A 23,800-nucleotide genomic window follows, 5' to 3' on the forward strand; every position below is an offset into this window, starting at 1 on the left:
CTTTGGCCGGTACTTTGTCTCCACAGACTCCTCTGTAACTCTCCTGAAGAGCTGTGTTGTCCATCAGGTTCCTTAGACAAAAGGTGCTATATGAGTGGAAAGCTGGTTTCCCTTGTAAAAGGTTCCAGCTTGTTAACATTATTGAGCACCTACAGTTGTTAATGGTGAGGGTCTGCATTTATTCCTTCTTTGTGTTGCTGCCAAGCAGGCCGAGCTCTAGAGTGTTGACGAGTAGACAAAAACTGTGATGACTGTCTCAGGATAAACAAGTAGTAAATAAATGGGAAGGGCAAAAATAAAAGTGATTTTCTTTTTCCATTAACTAGGACAAGTGCATTTCACAAGGAAAATCAAATTTTGAAATTAGCTGTTCAGAGTGGCTGAAGGGCTCAGCGGATCGGCTGTGCTCCAGGGAGCCTGCCCCTTTGATTTAGTTGTAGAAAGCTAACCAGGATGGACAGTGTCTGCTGGCAAAGATCACTGGCGGTCTTTCCAACTGGCATCCACTGCTGGTCACAAAAGGAGAAAGTAAGCCTGGAGTTTCAGCCCTGTAGAGGATTCTTCAGCTGTTTGGGTAGCTTGGGCTGCAGACAGGGACTGTGGAAGCCCCATCCAAAGCTGTCAATCTGTCTCTGCCCTTACACAGCCTCAGAATTTGCAAATGCCCCTAAATTACCCCTACAAAACAACTCTTTTCATTAAATGGATAAGTTTTGTTTCTGTTTCTCTACTGTTCTGTCAGCATTACAAGCTGGGAGTGCCAAGCAGCAAGTTCAACCGCCCAGACAGAACTGAGTGTCTACATTGTACGTATGTATGCATCATACAAGTTTGAGTGGGCCAGCCCAGCACTGGGATGTTCCACCAGAGGTGAGGGAGCAGAGCACAGAGGCTTTGGTGTGTACATACAAGCTGGTTTCTGCAGCAAGGGTGTGCATAACGCATCGCTTGTCTCCTGATGGCCAGAGTTATGCTGTATAAACAGTTCAACACAGCCGGGACACAATGCATAGCTCTCTGCTGATTGAACTGTGCTGACACCACTGAAGGAAGATGATAAAATATGCCCTGGTCTGGCTGGAGACATTGGACTTGCATAGGAAGATGGAACACAAGACTGACATCTTAAAGAGTGGCAGAGGTTAAATATCACCTACCATCTGAATTCTGTTCTCTTGCAGGTGAGGCTGCATTTCAGCAGTGGACAAGCAGATTTTTTATCTTGTCAACCCTGTAAGAGCCACAGGTTTGCCACGAGCTGATACTTTTATGCTATCAATGGTGACATAAACATAAATTACATGCCTAGCCCGCAACGCCACTGCAGCTGCCACTAATCACATGCGGCAATGCATTTCTTGTGTGCGGGAGTTCATAAATAGGACACTAAATTTTGTCGTGGTTCAGCCTCAGCTGGCAACTGAACACCACGCAGCCGCTCGCTCACCCCCCCCCCCCCCACCCGTGTGGGATGGGGAAGAGAATCGGATGAGCAAAAGAACTTGTGGGTTGAGATAAGCACAGCTTAATGATTACAATAAAACGATAATGATAAATGATTATGATAATAATGACAATAATGTTAATATAATAAAAGGGAAAAGGAAGGGAAAGGGAAAACAGGGAAAAAAACACAGAAACACAAACGATACAACCGCTCACCACCCGCCGACCGACGCTGCTCGTCCCCGAGCCGCGATTGCTCCCTCCTCCCCCCGGCCAGCCCCTCCCAGGTAGCATACTGGGCATGACGTTACATGATATGGAATATCCCTGTGGTCAGTTTGAATCCGCTCTCTTAGCTGTGCCCCCTCCCCTCCCGGCTTCTTGTGCCCCCAGCAGAGCATGGGAAGCTGGAAAAGTCCTTGACTGGCACAAGTGCTACCCAGCAACAGCCTAAACATCTGTGTGCTATCTCAACAGGTTTTTTTTTTCCATGCTAATTTCAAAGCACAGCACTATACCAGCTAGAGTGAAGAAAATTAACTCTATCCCAGCTAAAACCATGACAAAGGGAAATATTACTCTATCTCAAACTGAGGATGGCAGGAATAACTCTACTAACTTGCTCTTTGGTGTCTCCTTAAGCTGCAAGGAGTGCACAGGGCATCTAGCCCTCACTTTCCAATGGATTTTGCTGCAATCTGGGAACTTATTCTAACTTTGGAGACACTTTTATGAATAAATGTGAACCACTTCTGGTTTGTGTCAAGTTGTGTCACTTTGTGGCAGGTATATACCATTAGGTAAACCACAGCAGGTAGGAAGGTATTTACTCCATTTGCTTATGTCAAACTTGTCTAAAATGGGGAAAATATCGCTTTGTGTCAAATACATGTTTTCTTCAAGTTAAAACATTTTTTGTTTGTTGTTAGAAAAAGAGTAATGTTTTGATTAAAGCCAAATTCTTTTCAAGCACTATTCTGGTACAGACATGTTGAATCACAACAATCCATAATCTCTCTGTTTTGCTCTTGGTTTTCCAGAGCTACTTTTTATTCTAAAAGACCAAAGGAATCTTTACCATGACTCCCAACCTGCCTGATTCTCTAGGTTTCTGTGCCAATGCAAGAATGCTTTAGCATCAAGTAGTGGGAACATACAGTCCCCAGTGTTGAAGTGCTCCCGAAGTGCTCCTCAGCCCCACCCAGGAAAATCATGGGCAAGCTCCAACTGCAAAAAACAAATCGTGCAGTCTGCTCAGAGGGGACAACTTCCCTGCACATCTTAGCTGAAGAAGGAAGTGTTCCTTTTGGCCCGAAGCCTCCCTGACTGATATCTTGATGTTTTACCCAGCAACCAAGATGGCAAAATATGGTGAGCAGGAAGTCAGCTCAGCATCAAAGGGCTAAGAGAATACATGCTGGTAGAAGCTGCTTTTTTTTTTTTGAGTAGGTAAGTCCTACACAAATGTGCAGTGCTATTGCATTTATGTATGGCAAAAGCAGTACAGCAGAGTGAGTAAAAGTCATCATGAAAGGTTAACAGGTGAGGATATGAGTTGATGAATGACACATGGTGTGTAGCATGTGCAATTATGGTTGGAAAACAGTGCCAAAACCTCAGATGGTCCAATTTAAGAGCATGCCACAGAATTTAATAAAATTATTCTGAGACCTAGCTGGCTCCCTGTCTTTTAATTCAGGCCTTAATCCCTTGGGGGGAGTAACCGCTTCAATGTCTGCTTCTTTTGGCGCTGGTAAACCAGGAGCTGATGCCAGGTGGCAGCCCAGCTGCGCAGCATCAGCTCTAGCAGAGCAAGCTTACAGCACATGGGACAGCATGTCCTTGTAGATCCACAGGATGAGATCATAATTTGCAATTATCATGTGTTCCATTCTACATTTTTAAAATGGGTATCCCAAACAAATATCTCCCTCAAAAAGAACTGTTAAACAATTAAATCATTCTGTTCTGTAGGTCAATAAGATTTTTCACCCAGAAAATGCATGCACCACATTTTAAACTGAGAAGAGGGCACACAGGTTGCCTGGTAGCAGTGAGCTAGCAATAAAGCGCTGCAGTGCTCTCATTACAGGAAGTGCATAATGGTTCTGGGCATGGATGCTTCTAGAAGGATTTGGCTATTTGCAGCTCCTTCCAGCCCCAGAATGCCAAGGACTGCCAGAGGGGGAAAAAACCCCAAACAGCAGCAGACACTAGGTAGCAGTATCTGAAACCCCAAGACCTATAGGAATCCCAGGACCTGCCTATGTTCAGCAGCCTCTATCAGGGGTAAATTCTTCTTGTTTTGTCAAAGGGGATCTCCCAGGAGGAGTGCTGGTATCTAAATTAGCTACTTCTCATCTGGAGGAGCCCCCACTTTTATGGACTGCATAATGCAGTTCAAGAGAAGGATGCAGCAATGGGGTGTTTCAACCATGAATACTTTGCCAATATTCAGCAAGCTGTTCCATTTACAGCTGGCAGCCATTCACACATAGGCAAGGGGACAGGAGAAACACTACTGTGGCTTTATGCTACTGCAGCCAGCATTTCTGCTTCCAGTTAATTTAAAAATAAGCCAGAGCTGGTTAGTTTCAGAATGCGGGAGCAGTGATGGGTCAGTCCTTCCTCTTTTCTTATATCTCTGAGAGAGTCCTTCTACCGGCAACTGCAACTGTCCTGGACATGTGTCCTCTGCAGTTTCCATCAGAGTGCGTCCTCATTGCTGTCAAATGTCGGATTGCTATGACCTCCCATACTTCCCTCTACTGATATTGCCACAGAATCTGAGAAGAAGGTTTCATGCAGAGGTGGCCAGGCTGAGTCCTGCTCTAACACTCGCTGCAGCCTCTTGTACTGGCTCTTTGAGTGGTACCGGAAGGTCTTTTTCAGCAGCAGCCATAAAGGTCTGTTCTCGATGACAGCCTCCTGTAAAAGCAAGAGCGAAAGATTCTGGAGGACCTGGACAGCAGTTTTCCCTCTTCATCCTGCTCATCCACATCCTTTAAATAGCCTTTTAGTGACCACTTCTCATATCAGCCCCACCAGAGCTCTCCACCAGAAAAATGGGACCAGTTCCTCCTGACAGTCTTCAGGATCTGAGTATGAAACACCAAAGACTGCCCATATTTCTCTAGCCTGGGGCAGGGCCTGATACATCCCACTCACCAGAGGAAAGAAAAGGTGGTTGGGCCTTGCATTCCCTTATATCTGATCATTCAGATGTGGGGCTTTGAGGGGAGTAAGGGTGAGGTAGCAGCAATGGCTCCTGTTTTGCTAGATATTCCCAAGCTGGGCTGAGGAGGAGGGAGAAAGAGTGAGACCTGACCCTTTCATCTCTCCAATTAGTGCTGACATGTACACTCAGTGAAGCGTGCTCACCTCGACAAGGAAGGACACAGCAAGTGTGAATGCAAGAATTATCACTATGGATATCCGCCACGTGGTAGGGGTGCAAACAAGCTGGGAAAAAAGCAGGAGAAGCTGTTCAACAACATCTGTGCACACCGGACACCGGTGCGAGCTTGTGTCATAGAATCATAGAATCATTTATGTTGGAAAAGACCCTCAAGATCATTGAATCCAACCATTAGCCTAGCACTGCCAAACCTACCACTAAACCATGTCCCTAAGCACCACATACATCTACACACCTTTAAAACACCTCCAGGGATAGTGACTCAACCATTTCCCTGGGCAGCCTATTCCAATGCTTGATAACCCTTTCGGTGAGGAAATTTTTCCTAATATCCAGTCTAAACGTCTCCTGGCACAACTTGGGGCCTCTTCTTCTTGTCCTGTCACTCGTTACTTGGGAGAAGAGACCAACAGACACCCCGCTACAACCTCCTTTCAGGTAGCTGTAGAGAGTGATAAGGTCTCCCCTCAGCCTCCTTTTCTCCAGGCTCCCTCAGCCACTCATCAGACTTGTGCTCTAGACCCTTCACCAGGTTTGTGTCATCAAAAGCCAGGATCCCACACTGGCAGTACACCACTGACGAGCCAATATTGCTACTTGTCTTGAGGAATTCTTGATAAAGACGCTTTTAAACTTATGATGCAGCACAGAAAACCATACTCCAGCACTGCAACAGGAAAGCTAAATGCTTCCATTCTAATATAGGAAATAGTTTGAAGTCTTGAGTATTTCAGCTCCAAGCCCAGCTCCAAGCTTCCCACAGCTGGCAGCACTGGCTTTCTGGCTGTAGCTCAAATTATTTTGGAGATGCAGCTCAGATCCAAAATTTGGATCAGCAGTTTCTCCAGGGCTAGGCTATTGCAGAATTTCTTATTGCCACTCCCTCCTTTTCTCTTCTCACCAAATCCAGTGTATTCCCTCCAGACAGTCTGGGAGTTTTGCAGTTCTCCCCAAAGGTATTTTAGCCCCTCTCGGCTGAAGTGTGACAATGTCCTATGTCACCACAGTCCGCAACAGGACTAAGACTTGCTTTAAAGTGCCATCTCGTGGCACATTCTTTAACTGGGTCTGCCTGCTGAGCCACTGCTCTGGGAACACTTATACCTTATAAGGTAGGCTGCTTGGCATTCAAAATCCAGGTCCATTCCCCTTGTATGTGTTTCTGTTTCCATGTTTCATTATTTCCATTTCTAAATCTACTTGCTAACTGTCACGCAAAGATACAGGACTGGAAGCAAGATCATGTTCAGTACTTTTTATTCAAAGCCACAATTCATCGTTCTAATTACAAATGTATTGAAAAAATAGCTGTGTGTTGCTTTTGTTGGTTTGTTCCTCACAAGGCTGTGAGAGTGTCACAGTGGAGGAAGTTAACATCTCTCAGCCTCAACATACTAATTGCCAGATCCACTGACAATCCTGTCCTATGGCTGATGTAGATCTTATCTTTCCCTTGCATTTCTCCTAGGATGGATTTGCACATGGCAACTCCCAGCTTGCATTCTGCCAGACTAAATAAACCAGGCCCTATTGGTATTTATTAATCAATGATCAAGATAAATTCTCTATTGCCATGACAGACCCACTAGCCTTTCTCAACCACTGTTCTAAAGCCAAATACTGCTTTAGAAAACTGTGGGCTGTCTGAAATTTTAACACAGAGCCTGAAAATATTGGGGACTGATAACTGAGAGCTGCTGTGAGTGCCAACTGGCAGACCTTCTTTGCAAGAGTATTTGTGTGCCGAGTAGCACAGCCTGAGAAACGCACATGCATGGTGCTTCACTTTAAACTTGCAAAGCCTAGTCCCTTTCTTCTACTGGCTTCACAGCTATCAAGCCACCAACATACCAAGTATGGTAAACTTAGTGATGTCATCTTCTGTTGCACGGACAATGCGCTGAAACAATCAAACATACATGTGTAGCTGTCCAGGTGTCAGAGTGCACAGATCTTAGTTTGGAGCTGCTATATCTCCAGAAGGTTCTTCAATCCCACCATCTAAAATCCATCTCTTTAAATTTGATTTGTCTTTAGAGGTGCCATGTATCCCTGCAAAAGTCTGTGCCTTTTGTTAAAAACAATCCCAGTACACTTATAATGGGTCTGGCAGTAGGAAAAAAACCCACCTTGGAACAATACTCACATCCATCTTAGAGTAGAGATCATCGATATCAGCAAACACCAGGAAGAGGCAAATGGCCAGCTGCCCTAACAGCACCAGTACGAACATATCTGAAGGCACAAGAACAAGCAAATAAAATCACAGGTTTAACAGCATTCTTAACTGCTTGCCTTTACTACAGAAAATTGTAATAATTTTCTGTGTCAAACAGTCAAAAAAAATCCGTAAGATAGGAAGGAACTTTCAGGAAAAGAAAAATGAACAGAGTAAAACCCCAGCTTTACTCAGTCAAGCAGATATTTGTACGGCTAGAACAAGCCTTGTAGCCACAGACTAAAATGCCAAGAGTATTTTGAACATTCGATCTGACCTCTCACGTCTGAGAGCCTTTGAGCCTTCCAGTGGGTCTCACTCTGAGCTGTGTCTCCTGTCATTCAGAAAAACGTCCAGGATATAGTCTTGCTTTTGTTGATACAATTAGCAACTCTGTCCTCAATTTCAGTGACATCAAGACCTTGCTTTGAACCTGGATCTACAGAGTCTAAGTAACGGAGAATCTATTGCCCTCACCATCCATAGGCAAATGGTCCAATGATGATGTTCTCTTCAGCTGGCATGTACCAAACTTCACCTCCCAGCCACTCTGGTTTTGCCTAGTTCTGGGAGACTGATGACCCTACTCTTCTGCTATCTGGGAGGCATGTCCCCTCCTCACTATAAGTACACTAAAACAGCAGCGCCATGAAACGCAAAGCCTTAATTCAGCCAAAAAAAAAAGAACTGAACAGAGCTTTGCCTGAGAGACAGCTGCAGGATTTGTCCCACGGAAAAAAAGACCGGTTCTCATATGCCTCACTGCAACTTCCAGAACTGCCACAATCACATGTGCCCATCTGTTTTAGAAATCCAAATGCCAGGGCCAAGTTTTTAGCAATACAGAAGGTCAAAGTGTAGGCCCAGCTGAGAGCTGCCAATTACAGGATGCCACTGGCAATAAAAGTTCAAAACGGTGGCCTTTAATCATTTAGAAATCTAATACTGGGCTCCTGCTTTTTTTGGCTGGCATCACTTTGGTCAAGTTTTAATTTTTCCCTAGTCAATTTACCTCCTGAGTTGACTTACAGATCCCTCCCTCTCTCCCCAAACTTACAGTTTCTATAGATAGGTTGCCTGAAAGGCTTTCCCTTGGAAAACACTAGCGCTACGATGAGGCAGTTGATGGTACTTAGCAGCCACACTGTGGTGTTTTCATAGCTCTTGTAGCCATTGTCCATTTGCTCTTGGGCTCCATCTCTTATCCCATGGAGCTCCAGGCTGGAAATAGATGAAGAATTCTCCATGTGGCTGTTCACTGAAAGGCAGGCGCTGAAAAAGAGTGTCACACTGGTCAGCGAATGATCACTGTCCTGGTTATTTCCCCCAGCTTCAACTACCACTATCAGGAATCCTCCTTCACAGCAATGATTTGCTCCTACTATCACAAGGATGTAGGTTAGTGGTGATGTCCTCAGTCTTACCCACTGGGTTGAGCTTGCTGAACCTGGCAGAGCCTGAGCTCAAATCTACTTGGATACCCTGGTCTTCCCTGCAATCAAATACTCCTCTTTGTGCTCAACAGAAGCATTCTCACCACACGCACTGTGCTGCACAGCAGACTTGCTGGAGAGCTTAGGGACCTGTAGACAACACTGGTTAATGTATTGGCACCCTGTGGGGAAGCACAGGGCCTTCCTGCAACTACTGCTGAGGCCTGTAGTTAAGCTGATCAATAGCATCATGCAGACCTGTCCCACTAGGACTGCCCTGTGTCACTGAGTCCCAAGAAGGGGACCTACCTGTGTATATTGGTCTTGGAATACCAAGGCTGCTGCTGGACCACCACAAACCCAAAGATCTGCATGCTGAGGCTGAAGAGGATGTTAAGGACAACAGAGAGCAGCAACGGGGGCGAGATGAGTTGGCTAGGAGGCCTGTAGGGAACCAGCTTTGGATAGGCACCTGTGAAACTCACTGAAACATGCACAGACACGTTTACTAGCGTGTTCAAATTACAAGCAGTGCTGCTGTATATTACTGATGGTTATCAATGACCACTGCTTTTGCAGTCTCTAACGTTCTTTATAGCACATAAAAATACTCTATCGAGTACCAAATACAGAGCTGTTTTCTTACAAGATCTTATTGGCCACAGAAGAGGTTAATTAAAGGCATCTGACTATAATGAGGCATTTTTGGAAAATAAAATGTTGGATTTTTATTTTATTTGGCTCCTGTCATGCCAAAGGATGTAAGGAAATCCTTGAGCTCTCCTGTTCTCTTTCTGTCACTTGTTAACTATAGCTTGGGACTTTCTGTTGCCCATGTTCTGTGTATCCTCATGGACTAAGCACTTAGTACCCGGTTATTTGAGCTGGCAGAGGACTGCATTAGCTGACCCAATAGGCTTTCCTCTGTTCTTAGGTTTAACAAATTTTTCCAGACTCTGAGTAAAAGAGCTATACAGAAAGCCTTCATACAGTGTTCCAACTGGGCTACTTACAGCAAGGCAGCTTTTGGTACCCAGTATTGTGGCTGACCCTTTTAGGCTTGATTTAATCAAGGCCTTTTCCAGTTGTCTGTGTTCCAGCAGGGACAGAAGACAGCTATGTGGTTTTGTTATATGCTTTTCATGCCACTGCCCTTGCCATTCCTGCTTCTAAACCTCTCCCTGCATTTACTGTCTCTCAACAACCCCATCTTTCTCTTTTCCCTCCAGGACTGGTTTCCTCTCTTATTCTTGGCTTACAGCTTCCTGTTGTGTCAGACATCTGCCATTTCTTTCTTCTCCATTTTCATGTCTCCTTCCTCTCATGCCTGCTGCTTACACAGCTTCATGTATGAGTTGGACTCCAAACAGCCAATCTCTACACGTTTTCACTTGGGCATGGATCCTCAGGTATCTTCTTAATCTGCCTTCCTAAGTCAACAGGGAAAACTTTCCACTGCATTAGGTCTGTTTTTAGTCCTAGAGATAGCACCTCAGTTATCAACAACTTACATGCTCAGCAAGACACACCACTAAGAATTACCTCTCTTATTTCGGAGCTTTTCTCAACCAAGATGCCTCTTCTACTAATCTAAACATCCTGTGCTCTACGTAGTCTCTTTTTTCTTCCTTTCTGTACATAGAATTATGCATTTCCAAGGAGGTGAAAAATATTTCAGATCATTTTCTCATTAATACATAGGATGACTAAGGGGCTTACTTGTCACACCAATTACAGTGGTAATAGCCAGATCTTGGAACAAAAACTGGTAATTCCCAAAGGAGTTTAGTTGCTGAAAAGAACAACACAAAGGAAAAAAAATCACAAATCAGACATTCACCATGGGCTTGTTTATATCGTCTCCAGAAAGCCGTATTATTTTCATGGAGCTAATGCTCTGCTGTTTGTTCTGAAACGCTACTCAGCAGATAAGGGGACCACACAATCCACCACCCTGCCAATAGATTCGTAATCATTGGGCCTGCAGTGAATACTGTCATTTTGTGCATTGTTCAGACTAACAATGCTTCCAGTTCACTCAATGCAAGTGAAAAGAAGGCTATTTGAAGAGATGTGCTTTCTCAATGCTGGGTGACTTCTGAATGCAAAGCCCTCCTCTCTATTTGGGACGAAGCCATGCAAAAGTGGTTTAAAGCTCTCCATGGGATTTTGCTTACTGTCAAGTTAATTCATGCTTAAAATGCTAAATAAATTGCAACAGCATATGCTCATGCCAGATTCTCCCTTTTCACAGACATATGTCCTCATCCAAAATACTGTTCTGTATCTCAACTTCTTTTTGCCCAGCTTCGATCTTGAGCCACTGGCTGAAGTGAATGGGAAGAATCTTTCCAGTTTTCAGCTGAGGGTACAGGAGGACCATATGATCACACCAAAGAACTTTGCAGCTCAGATAAAGGTAAAGCTCCATACCCTGGTTTTACTGTGGCTTTTATGCCATGTTTCTCCTACACAAGATTTTTCCTACAAGAGAGTTCTACAAGTTCTCCTACAAGGTTCATCCACTTCTAGTCAACATGTTCCCAAGACATACCCAGTACAGTAGGAGAACACCAAGGTACTGAATGGTGCTGTACAGTGCCATGTACTTGAACATGCAGAAGGAAGTGACGAGGGCAGCACGGCCTTCCCTGTGTGAAGACAGGAATAAAGGACAGTAATTAGGTGATGGGGCCAGTCCTCTCAAAACACTGTTGAAAAACAAGGCATGTGTCACAAGTAGAGAACTCTCTGCCAGTATCTTGCTGGCTGGGAGGTGAAATAAATAAAATCTGGCCTAAATGAAAGTAAAATCCTCACTTGCAGAAGTCTTGCTGCAAGCAAAAGGGCTTGATTCTAGTCATCAGTTTTCCCAAGACTACAATTTACCCCAGCGAGTTTTCTTGCTGACATTAATAGTGCAGGTAACAACACCATATAAGGAAAAACATACAAAGCCAAGCAGCTGCTCAGTGAGTTCAACCAGTCCTCTCCTCCTGCAGTGAGCATATGGTATCCAATGGGGGTCACACACTCTCCCTGGTTATTCATCTGCCCCAGTAAGCAAAGTCAGGACCCTGGCATAACAGATGCTAATGTTTTGCTTGCATAGGGTATCAGAGGCAGGGCCTAACCATAGTCTAGAGGCTGATTTGTGTACATTTGATTCAGCTTTATGGAGCATCGATCATTTTGGTTTTTTCTTTTGCATTTAAAATACTGCTAATGACAGGAAGCTCAGCTGTAGATGCCCTCTACCTGTAGTTTTGAGGGAATTAATATATCTTAAAGGAATTTCAGGTGGGAACTAGGCAAATGGTAATTTCAAGGTCAAAGGCATTTATTTTCCTCCAGATAGGTACATTCTGGCTGTCTCCTTTATGAAATAGGAAACAAAAATCTATGCTTACCTGATCAGCTCTGGCACACATGCTATGCTGGCGGTTTGGGATGTGAAAGGTGAAGCCACAGACGCCTCCTGCTCCGACAGTGATATCCCTGCATGCGCCACTTTCAAAGCCTGAAAGTCACATTCTTCTTCAGCACTCTCAAACCAGGAAGACACAGCAACTGACATGTCAGCCAAGAAGTGACCCCTTACTACAGAATGTGTTCTGTGAACAGCAGTCCCTCTTCACTCCCTGGGTATGCTCCACCCAAAGGGTTCCTCCAGTGGGATGTGGCTGAGGCATCAGGTCCAGAAGAAGGATGGGGATGACAGCATGGGGAAGTCCATTTTCCACAGACCCCAAAGCCATCCACTACCAGCTGCAGAAGACAGGTTTGGTTCTGCCTCCTTTGTGAGCACTTATTTGCAGTCACACCTTATGCAGACAGTCTAGGTTCTCTGCTTGCTTCCCCCAGGAGAATACTTGGGACTTTGTGTTAGGGCAAGTGAGTGCTTCACTGCCTATGTGGCATTGCTCTCACTGCCACAAGGATGTGTGAAGTCATGGAGTGAACTGAACCTGCCCAGAAGGGAGTTATGGGTCCCTCCTGAACATGGAGCCTTCCTTCTCAAAAAAACAAAAATATTCTTACACTTCTAAAATGTGCATTTACAAAAACCTTATAGGGCTATGGCTGTTCCCCATAGAGGCTCCTCCTCATCCTAGTCTTCTCTACCCCCAGACTCTGAAGATGTTGACAAAAATGGCTGTAGAGGATTTGGAGAATCCTCTATTGGCTTTTGCAAAGGAAATGAATCAGCCCTTGAGACCACAAAGTGCAACAATCTCTGCCTAGGACAGCTCTTGCATGGTAAGGACCACACTGTGGGATCAGGCCTGAATCAGTACTGGTACCAGTACAGCTGCTCTGTGAATAAGCATGTGCTTATTCACTCATCTCCAGCATATGCTCAGTTTGGGATATTCTACTGGCATTGCATTAATTTTTCATTTTTTAAATAAATATATAGTAAAGAATTTTTACTTACCCCGCAGTCGTTGGCTCCATCTCCACACATGCCCACAAAGTAACTAAAAAATAAAGTGACCTACAGTTCAGTTCTGGGGAAAGAGAAACCTATAAACAGAAGGGAATCAGAGCCTTCTTCACGCAAGTCACTTATGCAAGTCATGTGAATTTTTTGTTAAAAGCCCTTCTGGGAAGCTGAAATACTGAAATACAAGCCCAGGGTCCTGGACTGGGCATGAGTCTTTGGACTGCACCTCAGATGTGTCTACAGGAAAGAGTTTCTGCTGTGACAGACTGAGGAATACATTAGCATGAAGTTCTATGTTTGTTACAATGGACTGAGTCTCCCACCCTCACTAGATTTAAGCTCAATCATAACAGAGGAAAGGACTAATGGTGACAGCCCTGCTCAGAAAGGAAGGATTGCAGGCACTGGTACCTCATGTTCATGGGGAATAGACATGAGTGGGGACTCTGCTTTGGGGTCCAGTCCTGCCAGAATTTGCTGTGGCAGACAGAGAGTGACAGAGGCAGCTGGTGTAGAGACAGATGGAGAACATGGGCTTAACAGGATATCTGCAGACAGCTACCCACCCTGAGGCCGAAATAACCGTGTGAAATGATGAGCCCTAAAAGTAAATCCTTATATCTGCAGCATCCAGGTAAAATCAGCCCAGTGCTTCAGGAGCTGACTCCTTGTGTCTTTTACTGCTGGGGTCTGGATTTCAGTGCAGGGCAAGTTCTCACTGGGAGGCATTGATGGTGGTCCAGAGAGGCCAGACAGTGGTTGGGGTGCTCACAACTGCTCACACCAGGCTGATAATCTGAAACAGCCTAAGGCTTACCCTGTTCTAGGCCAAGGCCAGGGGCTAGCTAGTTGAAGTGAGGGTGGGGGTCTTCAAAAGACTTGGGAAACAGCTGAATAACAGGCAACAAGACACCTGGGACTCAGGAATCTATATATACACCTCTGTGACTGTGAGCAGCACAGGGCATACAATCCAGACTGCCCTGCCATGTTTTCTAACCCATCACGCTGAGTCAACAATAGTGCAGTAAAAAGACTGCTAGCATCAAGGAGCCGCAGCGCCGGGAGGCATTCCTAAAAATCTTGGGTAGACAAGTGCCCCTCCCTCAGGCCCAGAAAGAAAAGTAAGAATGAAGGATGATGTGAACAAATGAAACCCAGAATCACGGGTGTGTTAGGTCTTTGATGGGTTGCCAAACCAACATGGACTTCAGCGTCTCTTCTTTAACAGGCTTTTGGAATTTAATTGCCAAGCTGAATGTCTGTGGAAGTTTCAGTTTTGTGCACTTCCGGGAAACGCTATGTTAGACAAAAGCTAGCTCTTACTAGACTCTTCAAGCCTGGACATTCATCAAACACTTCCTAACTCTTAGTGCTCATTATGAACTTACTCCAGCTTTTGAAACTCTTCTACAAGGCTGGATTTCTGACCAGGAGACATTCTAGCAAAAACTGTTCCATTCAGCAGGAGCTGTAAGGAGAAAAAAGGAAGCGATTTTTCAAGCACTTGAGGTAAGGGTCACAGTGATTTCAGTGACAATCTGGAATAGAAACCACCAAAAATTCACATTTCCAAACAACTGATGCTAGACTCCAAAGCTGGAAAAGCTGATGATCAAAGATAAAAGGTATCTTAATTAATATTTTGAAATAATAACAATCACAATAAGGACAAGAGGCCTGGTGTGTCATTTGCATTACCTGATGAACACAGAGTACCAGGCATGGATTTACTAGAAGAGAATTCATGAGACTATCGTTTCCATAAAACAGACAAGTCACACTGAATTGCATGCTGTGTAATACCACGTTTTCTCCCGTTCTCCAAAACATGACAGAATCAGTGCTATGCAAGGGCCAGGCATATGGGCATAAATGTTTTAAGTCATGTCCTCACACCATGAGGCACGCCTGTTCCTCTCATGTGCAGAAAAAATCCAGGGATTTTCAGATCCTTCCCCATGGATTAATAGCAGAGATTCATCCAGCCCATAAGTATTTCAGGGTTAGAATTGTTCCCAGAAGACATCCTGGTACGGATCTCTTCAGCTAATTATATCACAACAATCCAAATCTACTGAATGGCAAGCCTACTCCAGCTAAATTCAGATCTTACCTTTGGAAGTAAGTGACGGAAATGCTGTGCCACAATTTGGTAAGATTTTCCACTCATGGCAAAATGATACTGGCCTGATCCCAATGCTAGCCTGATTCTTCGTTCAGTCTGAATGTCATCCTCCTATAAAACAAGACAGAATGGGTGCTCCAGGCCCTCAAATGCTACTATGTGCATTTAACACAAGCACTACTACAAAGAAAAGGACATACCATGGGGAGGGCACTTGTGAAGGCTCTGGGAGACCTGGGTTCAAGGCCCATTGCCTTTGCCTGGATTTGTAAAGGTATTTAGGCACATAATGTCATTAATTTCAGTGTGAAATGAGTGCTACGTATGTCTTAAAAGCTGGCCCTCATCATTGCCACATTTGATAGAATTTATGCAACAGTGCCAGTCTGCTGGGCTGCACTGAGTGAGAGGGGGCTACAGAGAGCATATGGGCCCCATAGCTAGGCTTGCCTTTTTGCAGTGAAATACAGTGAAGATGCTGCTCAGGCTGAGCTTTGGTAGAAAGGAGCCCCTTAACAGTCCCTGCAGAGATTCCCTACCATCTGCCTGACTCTAATACTTCTCAGAGAAGGGTCAGCACATTCAGATCTACTCTTCAGGGAGAGACTAACTGGTCTTTGTCTCACTTTCTTCGTGGAGACGCTTGATGAAATGTGTTTCTTAGCATAGCTAGCCTGTTTCACTGTGTATATGCAATTTCTCAATAGTTAATCTGTGTCTTAATTCTTCAGGTATAGCAAAGTGCTAACACTCTACCTGCTTGAACAGGGCTGGTTTATTCAGTGCAGTTCCACAGATTTTAAGTCCATATCTATGCTATTAAATTCACCTTGCAGGGAAAGGAAACGTGCTTTAAACTGGCATCAGCTAAGCATGAGGGCTAGAGACAAATCTTTCCTGCATTTCTGCAAAGCTGTTCTCAAACCGAGCTAGGCAGTTAGCGAAAACATGTTCACAGGATAATAAGCTAGGAAGGAAGTTCTAGGGGAGTACATTTTTTAAAAAATCCTGTCTTTTTAAACACTTTCCTAGCACATAGCATTCTGACCTGCAGACAATGCTGAATGACTGGTCTCTGTTATATTAGCATAATCCCACTGCATTATTTAAAGCATTCCAGCTTAGTTTGTTTTCCTGCTGCACAACACCTGCTTCTTATACGCTCACCAGGTTTCTGTAATCTTCAGTTTTGTTTTCTTCTAGTAGTTTCCAGGTAATAGATGCCGAAAAAGATCCAGGTGGTTTTTTCGCTTCCACAAGAATCACTCTGTTCGTTGGAGAAATCATCCCAGCATTTTTGGCAACAGTTACAGCTGTCCGAATGTTGTCACCTAGAAAAATCAAGGGGCGTGTTATCTAAAAATTTCTGCAATAAGGAATTGTTTATGGGGAAACATTAGCCTTTTCCTGAATTCTGAATTTTCAAATATATCCACAAGAATCGGTAGGATTTCAGTGTCTGTGCCTAAGAAAGTTTTTTATAAAGACCAAAACTTTGCAGATGAGGTCTGTCTCAATAATTAAATCTGTTTTCATCTGGAAAGGAAATATTTTCATCTTAATCTGGAGAGCAAATTATTTTCATCTTCAGCTTGAAGAAATCCAGATGGGGAACATGCTTCTAGTTTATCAGTTTTAGACAAAAAAACTATAAGAGATTAACTGCTAAGTCACTGCTAGTATCACTGATTCTCACCAACTGGCCTTAGATGGCTTTGGTGTAAGATGTGTGCTGAAAGGGGTGAGGCCCAAAAAAACAAGATCTTTGAGACCCCTGGAAAAATATCATTGGACCATTGAAAAAATGGGTATTATCCTATCCAAATCCAAACCAGCCCTTCAAGAAAAAAATGGGATAGATAGGGACTGGAAGGCATGAGTTACCACATGTCATAATGTTCGGTGATTTGTCCTGGCATCCATGCTCCATCTCTGCTCATTTATGACAACAGGATTTCATGAGGCGCTATAAAGAGGGGATCTTGCACAGCATGTCTTTGTGCATGTCATCTGATAACCGTAGCAGGGAGAGCAAGTGGACTCACTGGAAAGCACCAGAGGACCAGGAATCCTCTGATCTGTGGTGATTAAGAGTTAGGTATTTGACACAACCTGGTGAAGTTGTCAGGGATATAAGCCTGCATGGTTCAGCTCATGTCGTTATTACAACACAGGTGCTTCTTGGACTATAATTGTCTGAAAGATACAAATGTCTGTGCCTTTCTACCAGTGGTGGTAACAAAGCAGCAGACTGCTCACTCAAACTTCATTGAACTCCCTGTCTGGGCCAGTGGCCACATAAATAATCCACCCGTTTTAGATACCTGTGACCATAACACTCCTGATGCGGGCAGCACTGAGCTCTTCCAGGACAGGTTTTGTCTCCCTCTTTAATCTATTCTCCATTATCAGCAGACCCAGGAATGTCAGATCAGATTCTACCTGCTCCCTAAGAGTGAAGAACAGACAGATTTAATTCTTTTGCCTTTGGCCTGTTTTTGCACTGAATTGCTGATAGCCAGTTATAACTGTTAATCATCCCACCTAACTCAAAAGAATTAAAATAACTTGTTTTCAGCAGTTCCAGGCTGTCTGTCCTTTGGGGTGCTGTTTCAACACCAGCAGGGCTTGCTTCCCACTGGCAGCAAGTGGGGCTGGCTGTGTATGGAAGATCTTCACTTGATTCTTTATCCCTCTGTTCTCTTCTTCCCTTGTTCTGAAGAATGAGTTCAGTACATTGCCAGCTTCGAGCTTATGTTTGCTTAATTACCAAATCAAAAAAGAGCTAATTTTTATCTACCTGCTCCACATACCAAGAGGAAGCCTGATAGATAAGTTGGACTGTTTACTATTCATGCACCGTCCTTGGCCAGCATGAAAAAGCACCCTGAAATTCCTGCAGGACTCCCAAACTGGGGTAGTCCGATTTGGAAAGTTCATGCACACCAGTCCATCTCATGTGAGGACTGTACAACAAACACACCTTAGTAAACATATCTGCTACTCCTGACAGTAGGACCTAAGCAAACAGCATGTGGGAACTCCATTTCTGTTCTCTCCTACTCTTTTCCTTACACCTGTGCTATTGCTTATTTTACAGCTCAACACATGCAGTTGAGAACAGAATTTGGTAAACAATCCCATCCCTGAGTCACAAACTAGAGATCTCTCAGGGAGACTGGTTGACTCTGAAGAGTCTGAAAAAAATAAAAGCTTTCAAACACTTATTTTAACCACTGTAGTAAGGAGGAGGTGATGCCAAACACTTGCACGGCAGTCAGAGTAGCTGAGACAGGTGGTGCCTGAATAGTCACTGCTTTCACAGTGGATCTTCTATTGGACCTCCAGTTTTCTTTTTCTCCTGGCAGTGTTTACATCATGTATGCTATATCTGCACACAGAGCTGCAAAATCTGGGCAGTATCACATGCTTGCTCACTGGACTAGATAGGTCTGTTATGACACCTGACACAAGAACTAAACAAACAACTGGCACTTTGCCTCAGTGCCATTGGCCCTTTCAGCAAAGGAAAAGCCCTGCGAAAGAGCAAACTAAAAAAGGCTAAACAAACTAAGGAAGGCTGAAGCTAGAAAGCTAAATGATTGGACCAAGACACCAGCAGACCACACGACTTTGACTGAGCTAGAGAACAGGCAGTGTAATGGGGGTGGTCATCTGCTGCCTTTGCTTAATAAAGGAGCCAGGGAAAAAAAAATAAAAAAGACCTCTCTTCAGCTGAAAGCCTGGATAAATCTGCAAGAAGATTTGTAGAAATGATGGACTGAGGGAGGGGTGTATTAGAATTCAAAGTGTAGTAGAGTTATAATTCCTATGTTGATCCACTGTTAAGAAATATGTAAGGATTCTGGGCATGTGCTATAAGCATGGGGTAGTGAAGTGCCCTCTACTCACTCTCAGACAGACCTTTATCCAGATTTAGATCAGATTCCCTCTGGCCTAAATCTAACAAAACTCTGTACTACAGCCCTGCTCTTGGCAGGGGTGTTGCGGTAATGATACTATGTGAGGCACCACTATCCCGTGGCTGAATGCGGCTGATAAGAAGCAGTCTATGGCTTACCTTGTTAGACCAGCAGAATGCTTCCCTGACTGTAGAGATTTACATGCCAGTCCGATGACCCTAAAGCCCTGCGCTGTGTAGAGCAGAAGCTTGCTTTCAAAGTTTGATGGGACTGTGCAAAAGAGGAAAAGACAGTTCATCAGGGCATAAAAGGAAGACTTGATGCAGGGAAGGTTCCTGTCCCAGAGGGCAGGTACACCTAGAGTCTACCCATAGGCCAAAGACATCAAGGAAAACTGCTGAACTGAACTTTACTCAATAACAAAATCATCACCTCTCCTCTGCCACTTTGCACTTAGGATCCTAAAAATTATGCAAAGACTTACCTTATTCCAGTGTGTCATGAAAGAGCTGTGCTCTTCTAGCTGCCCTCCCAAGGCTTCGAGAAAATAACTTTTTTTGGTGTATACTGGACCAGTACACAACTTTTCCAAATACCTATTGTGGCAGAGACTGTACACCTTGTATAAGAGTTGGTACTTGCTTTTATCTCTTAGCAGTCCTTCTTTGCTAGGAAGGGCTGTAAGAGAGCTTAGCCTTAGACTTGGAGCTCTACAGAGAGACTCTAGCTTTTCAGGCTGAAGTATAAAGTCTTAGACCCAGAAACCTCATTTGGACCTTCCACTTCATTGCACCATCAAAAGTCATGTATGCATTTCCAGGAAGCATTTATAGATGTTATTTACCTGTTTCTGCTCTACATAACATGGCTACCATTTCTGGAGCCCCTTTTGTGAAGACCTGTGGTTCCCCACCAATTTCCTGAGCAATGACAGACATTCTCTGCAAAGCTGAAGAAAATGGAAACTGATGTAAAATGGTAACTCCTTCCACTGGGGCCTAGGAGAAAAGCAAGCGTATTAGATACTGCAACAAGGGTTTTAAACTCAGGTCAAAGGATTTTAGGTCTGTACTTTGGGCCATGGTTAGAAGCTAACAATGTATAACAGGCTGATTTGTCACAGTGGGACAGAAAGGACTGGTATATAAAAAGGAGGTGAAATTTGTAGAGAAATATTTAACTTAAGCAGTAGGAAATGTTCACTGACAGTTTTAGCAGACTATTACATGTCATTTACTGAATAGAACTCACTAGTTCTGTTTCTTTAACAAGACTCTGCTAGGTTTTACACTGGTCTTGCAAAGGGAAAACAGATGTTTGAAAGTGGCCCCGTTGGTGTATATCACCAGTAACAGTCTGACACCAGCTATGAGACTCCACTGCAGTCCCAAATGCTTTTAGAGATCTTCATGACGCAGCTGAGTTTGAAGTGAGTCTCGAGCCACCAGGACAGGCAAATTTCTGAACTGGCCAAACTGTCATCCAGCGTCCCCCTGCTTCTGGTGTGAGCAACAAGCTCCCCCAGGCACCTCTTTTTGATCAGAGAGAGCAAGGCAATCTCTCTGCAGGCAGTAGAAGAAAGACAAAGTGTGGAACACCTGTCTTGGGCTACAACAACCAAGTGTTTCTCTACTGAAAGGTAACTCTTACACTGACAGTTTAACTTGATCATGAATGTGAATTTTGGAAACAGCTTACACTGCTGGCTTTAGGCCCAGGTCTAACAACTGTGGCATGTGTGGATCCTTGACCTTCAATCTGGTGTCCACTGGAATCATCTATCACCTGTGTATTGAAAGACAAAAATCTTTCAGATCACAGCACCAGTAGACCTGAAAGGAACCCCAAGGAATCATTTAGAGCTTTTCCTTCCCTCAAAAGAAGGTATCTTATTCTTTCCTGGGGCAGGGGGGTTGTCTGATCTCATGCTCAAAAGCTCCAGTAATGGAAAACTGACTGCCAAAACCCTTGGTTATCAATCCAGAGCTTCAGCAGCTTCACTAAGATACTAATGTACTCTTTGCAGTCCTCTCACGATAAATCCTTTACTCATTACAACCCACATAAATACACATAATACCAACCCACATAAATATGCAAAAAATCTTTGATGTAACATAGACCCAATGGGAAAAATAATAAATAAGGGTTTGTATTAATGTAGAAAGCACCATCCTCTTCTCTTGAAGTACTCCACAAATCAGCTGGGTTTTTTTAATCATCACATGACTGTAAGGAACAAAAATATTTTATGGTGTCAAAGGGCACATGACTATTCATGTTTCGCAGGAATTATAACAGGATTATTCCTGTTTAATTTATAATTTTGATGGGTGTCTGCCTAAGGCTGAGATAGCAAGGTCATGCCCCTGGGGAAAAACACCTTCTAACTCCTGTCATTACTGGATAGTTTATTCCTTGAAATTTGGCTGTTTTACATATTTTGCAGATACAAAACAAACAGGTGTTAAGTATGGATGTTGTCACCCAGTAAACAGCTAATCTTGCCCTGAATCTCTTATCTTATCTTGTATCAACAATGGCATGTGGTTATACCTTCCACCAGGGAATTATGGGCTGTTTTCCTCTTATCCGCTCCAGATTTGCAGCCTTTTAGTTTTCATAAATGCTCATGTTCTGCCCGCCCCCCTCCTGCAGTTGATCACAGAGTAAATATCAACACTGATGGCTGTCCAGTCAAATGAGCTAAGTACTCAAAGCACCCCTAGGGTGAAAGCTCTAGGCAGAAAGAAGGAACATTCCTCCAAAAGCCTAAGCATGTGGTATCTCTTCTGGGATTTAGATGTTTTACTTCTGTGTGGGAAGTGGCTATTTGCATGGGAGGGCTGAGGACATTTCTCCTTTGTCACAACACCAAAACTCCTCACCACTATTTGCATAACAACAAAGGACAGCTTTACCCAGTTAGTGGCCTCAAACATCTTCACATCCAGTGGGTCTCCTTGGATCTTGCCCTCCCAAACAAATAGTGAATGACAAACCACCATTGCTCTGAACACTGGGCCCCAAGGTAGGCTGTGGTCCACAGGGAAGCTGTGAATGTTCTGGAAGCTAACACAAAAAAGAACATAAAAATTATCATCAGAGGACACCAAAAAACAGACTAACAAAAAAATCCTAAGTCAAGGGGCTGTTAAAGTCCTATCCTGTGGTCAGACCATAAGCACATTTCTGGGGACTTGTCCTCCCCCACGAGCTATTTCTCACACACCTGTTAAAGGCTGGGGTACACATGCTCAGACTAGGTGTATTCTGCATAGTTAAGGAGTCCATTGGGATGGACAGAGGAACAGATATTATAAAATATCTTCCTTGCAGCTTGTGTAATGACTCTTGAGCTGTGAGGCTGATACAAGTTTGAGCATTTTTGTGGATGCTCATTTCTGGAAGTGTAAATGGCAAAAACATGGGCACTGAAGGAACTGAGTGGCAATCTCATGGGTAAGAGTGACTTACTGTCATAAAGGGTTGGGGCACTGCTACAGCTTTGAGATCTAACCTAGCAAGTCTACTGCAGACTACCCTGCCTGGGCATGCTGTGCCAAAAGGTGATGACAGTAGCTGCATCTTTTCCTGCAGAGCAGGACCCCTGGGATGAGGCAACAAACTCATTTTCCAGAGGCTATAGAAATAATATTGGAAATCTAAACATGGGGAACTTCAAACTGCTGTTTGACATTAATTGTCTTTCAGATGTGTTCATATGTCTAGGAGGAGAATCCAGTCACTATCCCACCAAATTTAAATGCCATTGGTGTGTCAAGGAGCCTTACCAGTTTCTTTCACAGGGCAGCAAGCCCCAAAGATCCAGGCCATCTTCTGTTAAGGTGCCAGTCTAAGTTAAAATGTACATTTAAATTAACTTCCCACATGAGAGCTCCAAAAGGAATAAAAAGCAAGACTTATTTTAAGAAGGTACTGTCCAGAAAGTGCCAGCACAGTGCAGAGCAAAAGCGCTACCAGCCAATTCCTAGATTCCAAGAAAAACAACAATTTGCAACAGTGCCTGTTCAGACAACACAAACTTAAGTATGCAAGATAGGTCAGCGTGTTTCTAAAATACAATGGAAATGCTTGATCAAAACGCATACTTTACCACCCCTAGCGTGGCTCTCATTACTACTAAGAGAGTAACCACCACATAGCAGTTACTTTGTCAAAGCAGATGAGGTTCAGCTGTCCACACATGTTGATCCTCTGTGGGCTGATGCAGAAGATGCCCTTTTTCTTCAGCCTCCGCTGGGTATAAATGATCCCTGTTGTCAAGGCAGCTGGAAGAGCTGGGGGGACAGCAATAGTGATAACGTCCAAAGCCTTCTTCACCACTTCTCCTGCCTCCTCCTGACATAAAACCAAAGGCAGTTATCAGCAAGAGGGTGGCAAGGAGTGCTGTTGGATTGTCTGAGTGTAGCCCTCTTCATCCCTCCTCCCCTCCACTTCAGGTGCTTCAGGTTGTGCTGTTTTCTGCCCATGGTCCATCACGTATTCATCTCCCTAAGAAATTAATTGCCTTGATTTAACCAAAGGCTTTAAGGCTACACCACTGCTAAAGAGCAGCCTCCAGGCCTTCTTTCACTCTCCATGCCAACAAACCTGCCTGGTAGAGCTCACAGTCTCCTCCAAAGCACATCAGTTCAAACACGCCAGCTAGGTTACTGCACCCTCAGTCAAGCCCAGTTTCCCATGATATGGCACACAGGAATCTGCCATTTATATGGGCATTCATCCAACTGCCTACGGGCATAGCTCTGGACTCCATGTTAGGG

The 23,800-nt window shown here is 44.1% G+C and overlaps 1 protein-coding gene across 1 annotated transcript in view; it reads right to left on the bottom strand.

Annotated features, from left to right (window-relative positions):
• Positions 1–1,870: 1,870 nt before the first annotated feature.
• Positions 1,871–23,800, bottom strand: part of LOC104052155 (probable cation-transporting ATPase 13A4) — a 42,815-nt gene continuing 20,885 nt past the window's right edge. Inside the window, exons 12-30 of the mRNA XM_009513332.2 lie at positions 23,187–23,375; positions 22,808–22,869; positions 21,935–22,085; positions 20,712–20,798; positions 19,858–20,011; positions 19,172–19,283; positions 17,415–17,539; positions 16,258–16,421; positions 15,079–15,201; positions 14,354–14,433; positions 12,954–12,996; positions 11,926–12,035; positions 11,070–11,166; positions 10,235–10,307; positions 8,825–8,999; positions 8,140–8,354; positions 7,011–7,099; positions 4,828–4,908; positions 1,871–4,374 (exon numbers count right to left, since the gene is read on the bottom strand). Of these exons, the coding sequence (XP_009511627.1) occupies positions 4,153–4,374; positions 4,828–4,908; positions 7,011–7,099; positions 8,140–8,354; positions 8,825–8,999; positions 10,235–10,307; positions 11,070–11,166; positions 11,926–12,035; positions 12,954–12,996; positions 14,354–14,433; positions 15,079–15,201; positions 16,258–16,421; positions 17,415–17,539; positions 19,172–19,283; positions 19,858–20,011; positions 20,712–20,798; positions 21,935–22,085; positions 22,808–22,869; positions 23,187–23,375 (2,352 nt within the window). The 3' untranslated portion in view covers positions 1,871–4,152. The remainder of the gene's footprint in view (positions 4,375–4,827; positions 4,909–7,010; positions 7,100–8,139; positions 8,355–8,824; positions 9,000–10,234; positions 10,308–11,069; positions 11,167–11,925; positions 12,036–12,953; positions 12,997–14,353; positions 14,434–15,078; positions 15,202–16,257; positions 16,422–17,414; positions 17,540–19,171; positions 19,284–19,857; positions 20,012–20,711; positions 20,799–21,934; positions 22,086–22,807; positions 22,870–23,186; positions 23,376–23,800) is intronic.

This window comes from Phalacrocorax carbo, chromosome 7, assembly GCF_963921805.1.
Source record: "Phalacrocorax carbo chromosome 7, bPhaCar2.1, whole genome shotgun sequence".
Lineage (NCBI taxonomy): Eukaryota > Metazoa > Chordata > Aves > Suliformes > Phalacrocoracidae > Phalacrocorax > Phalacrocorax carbo.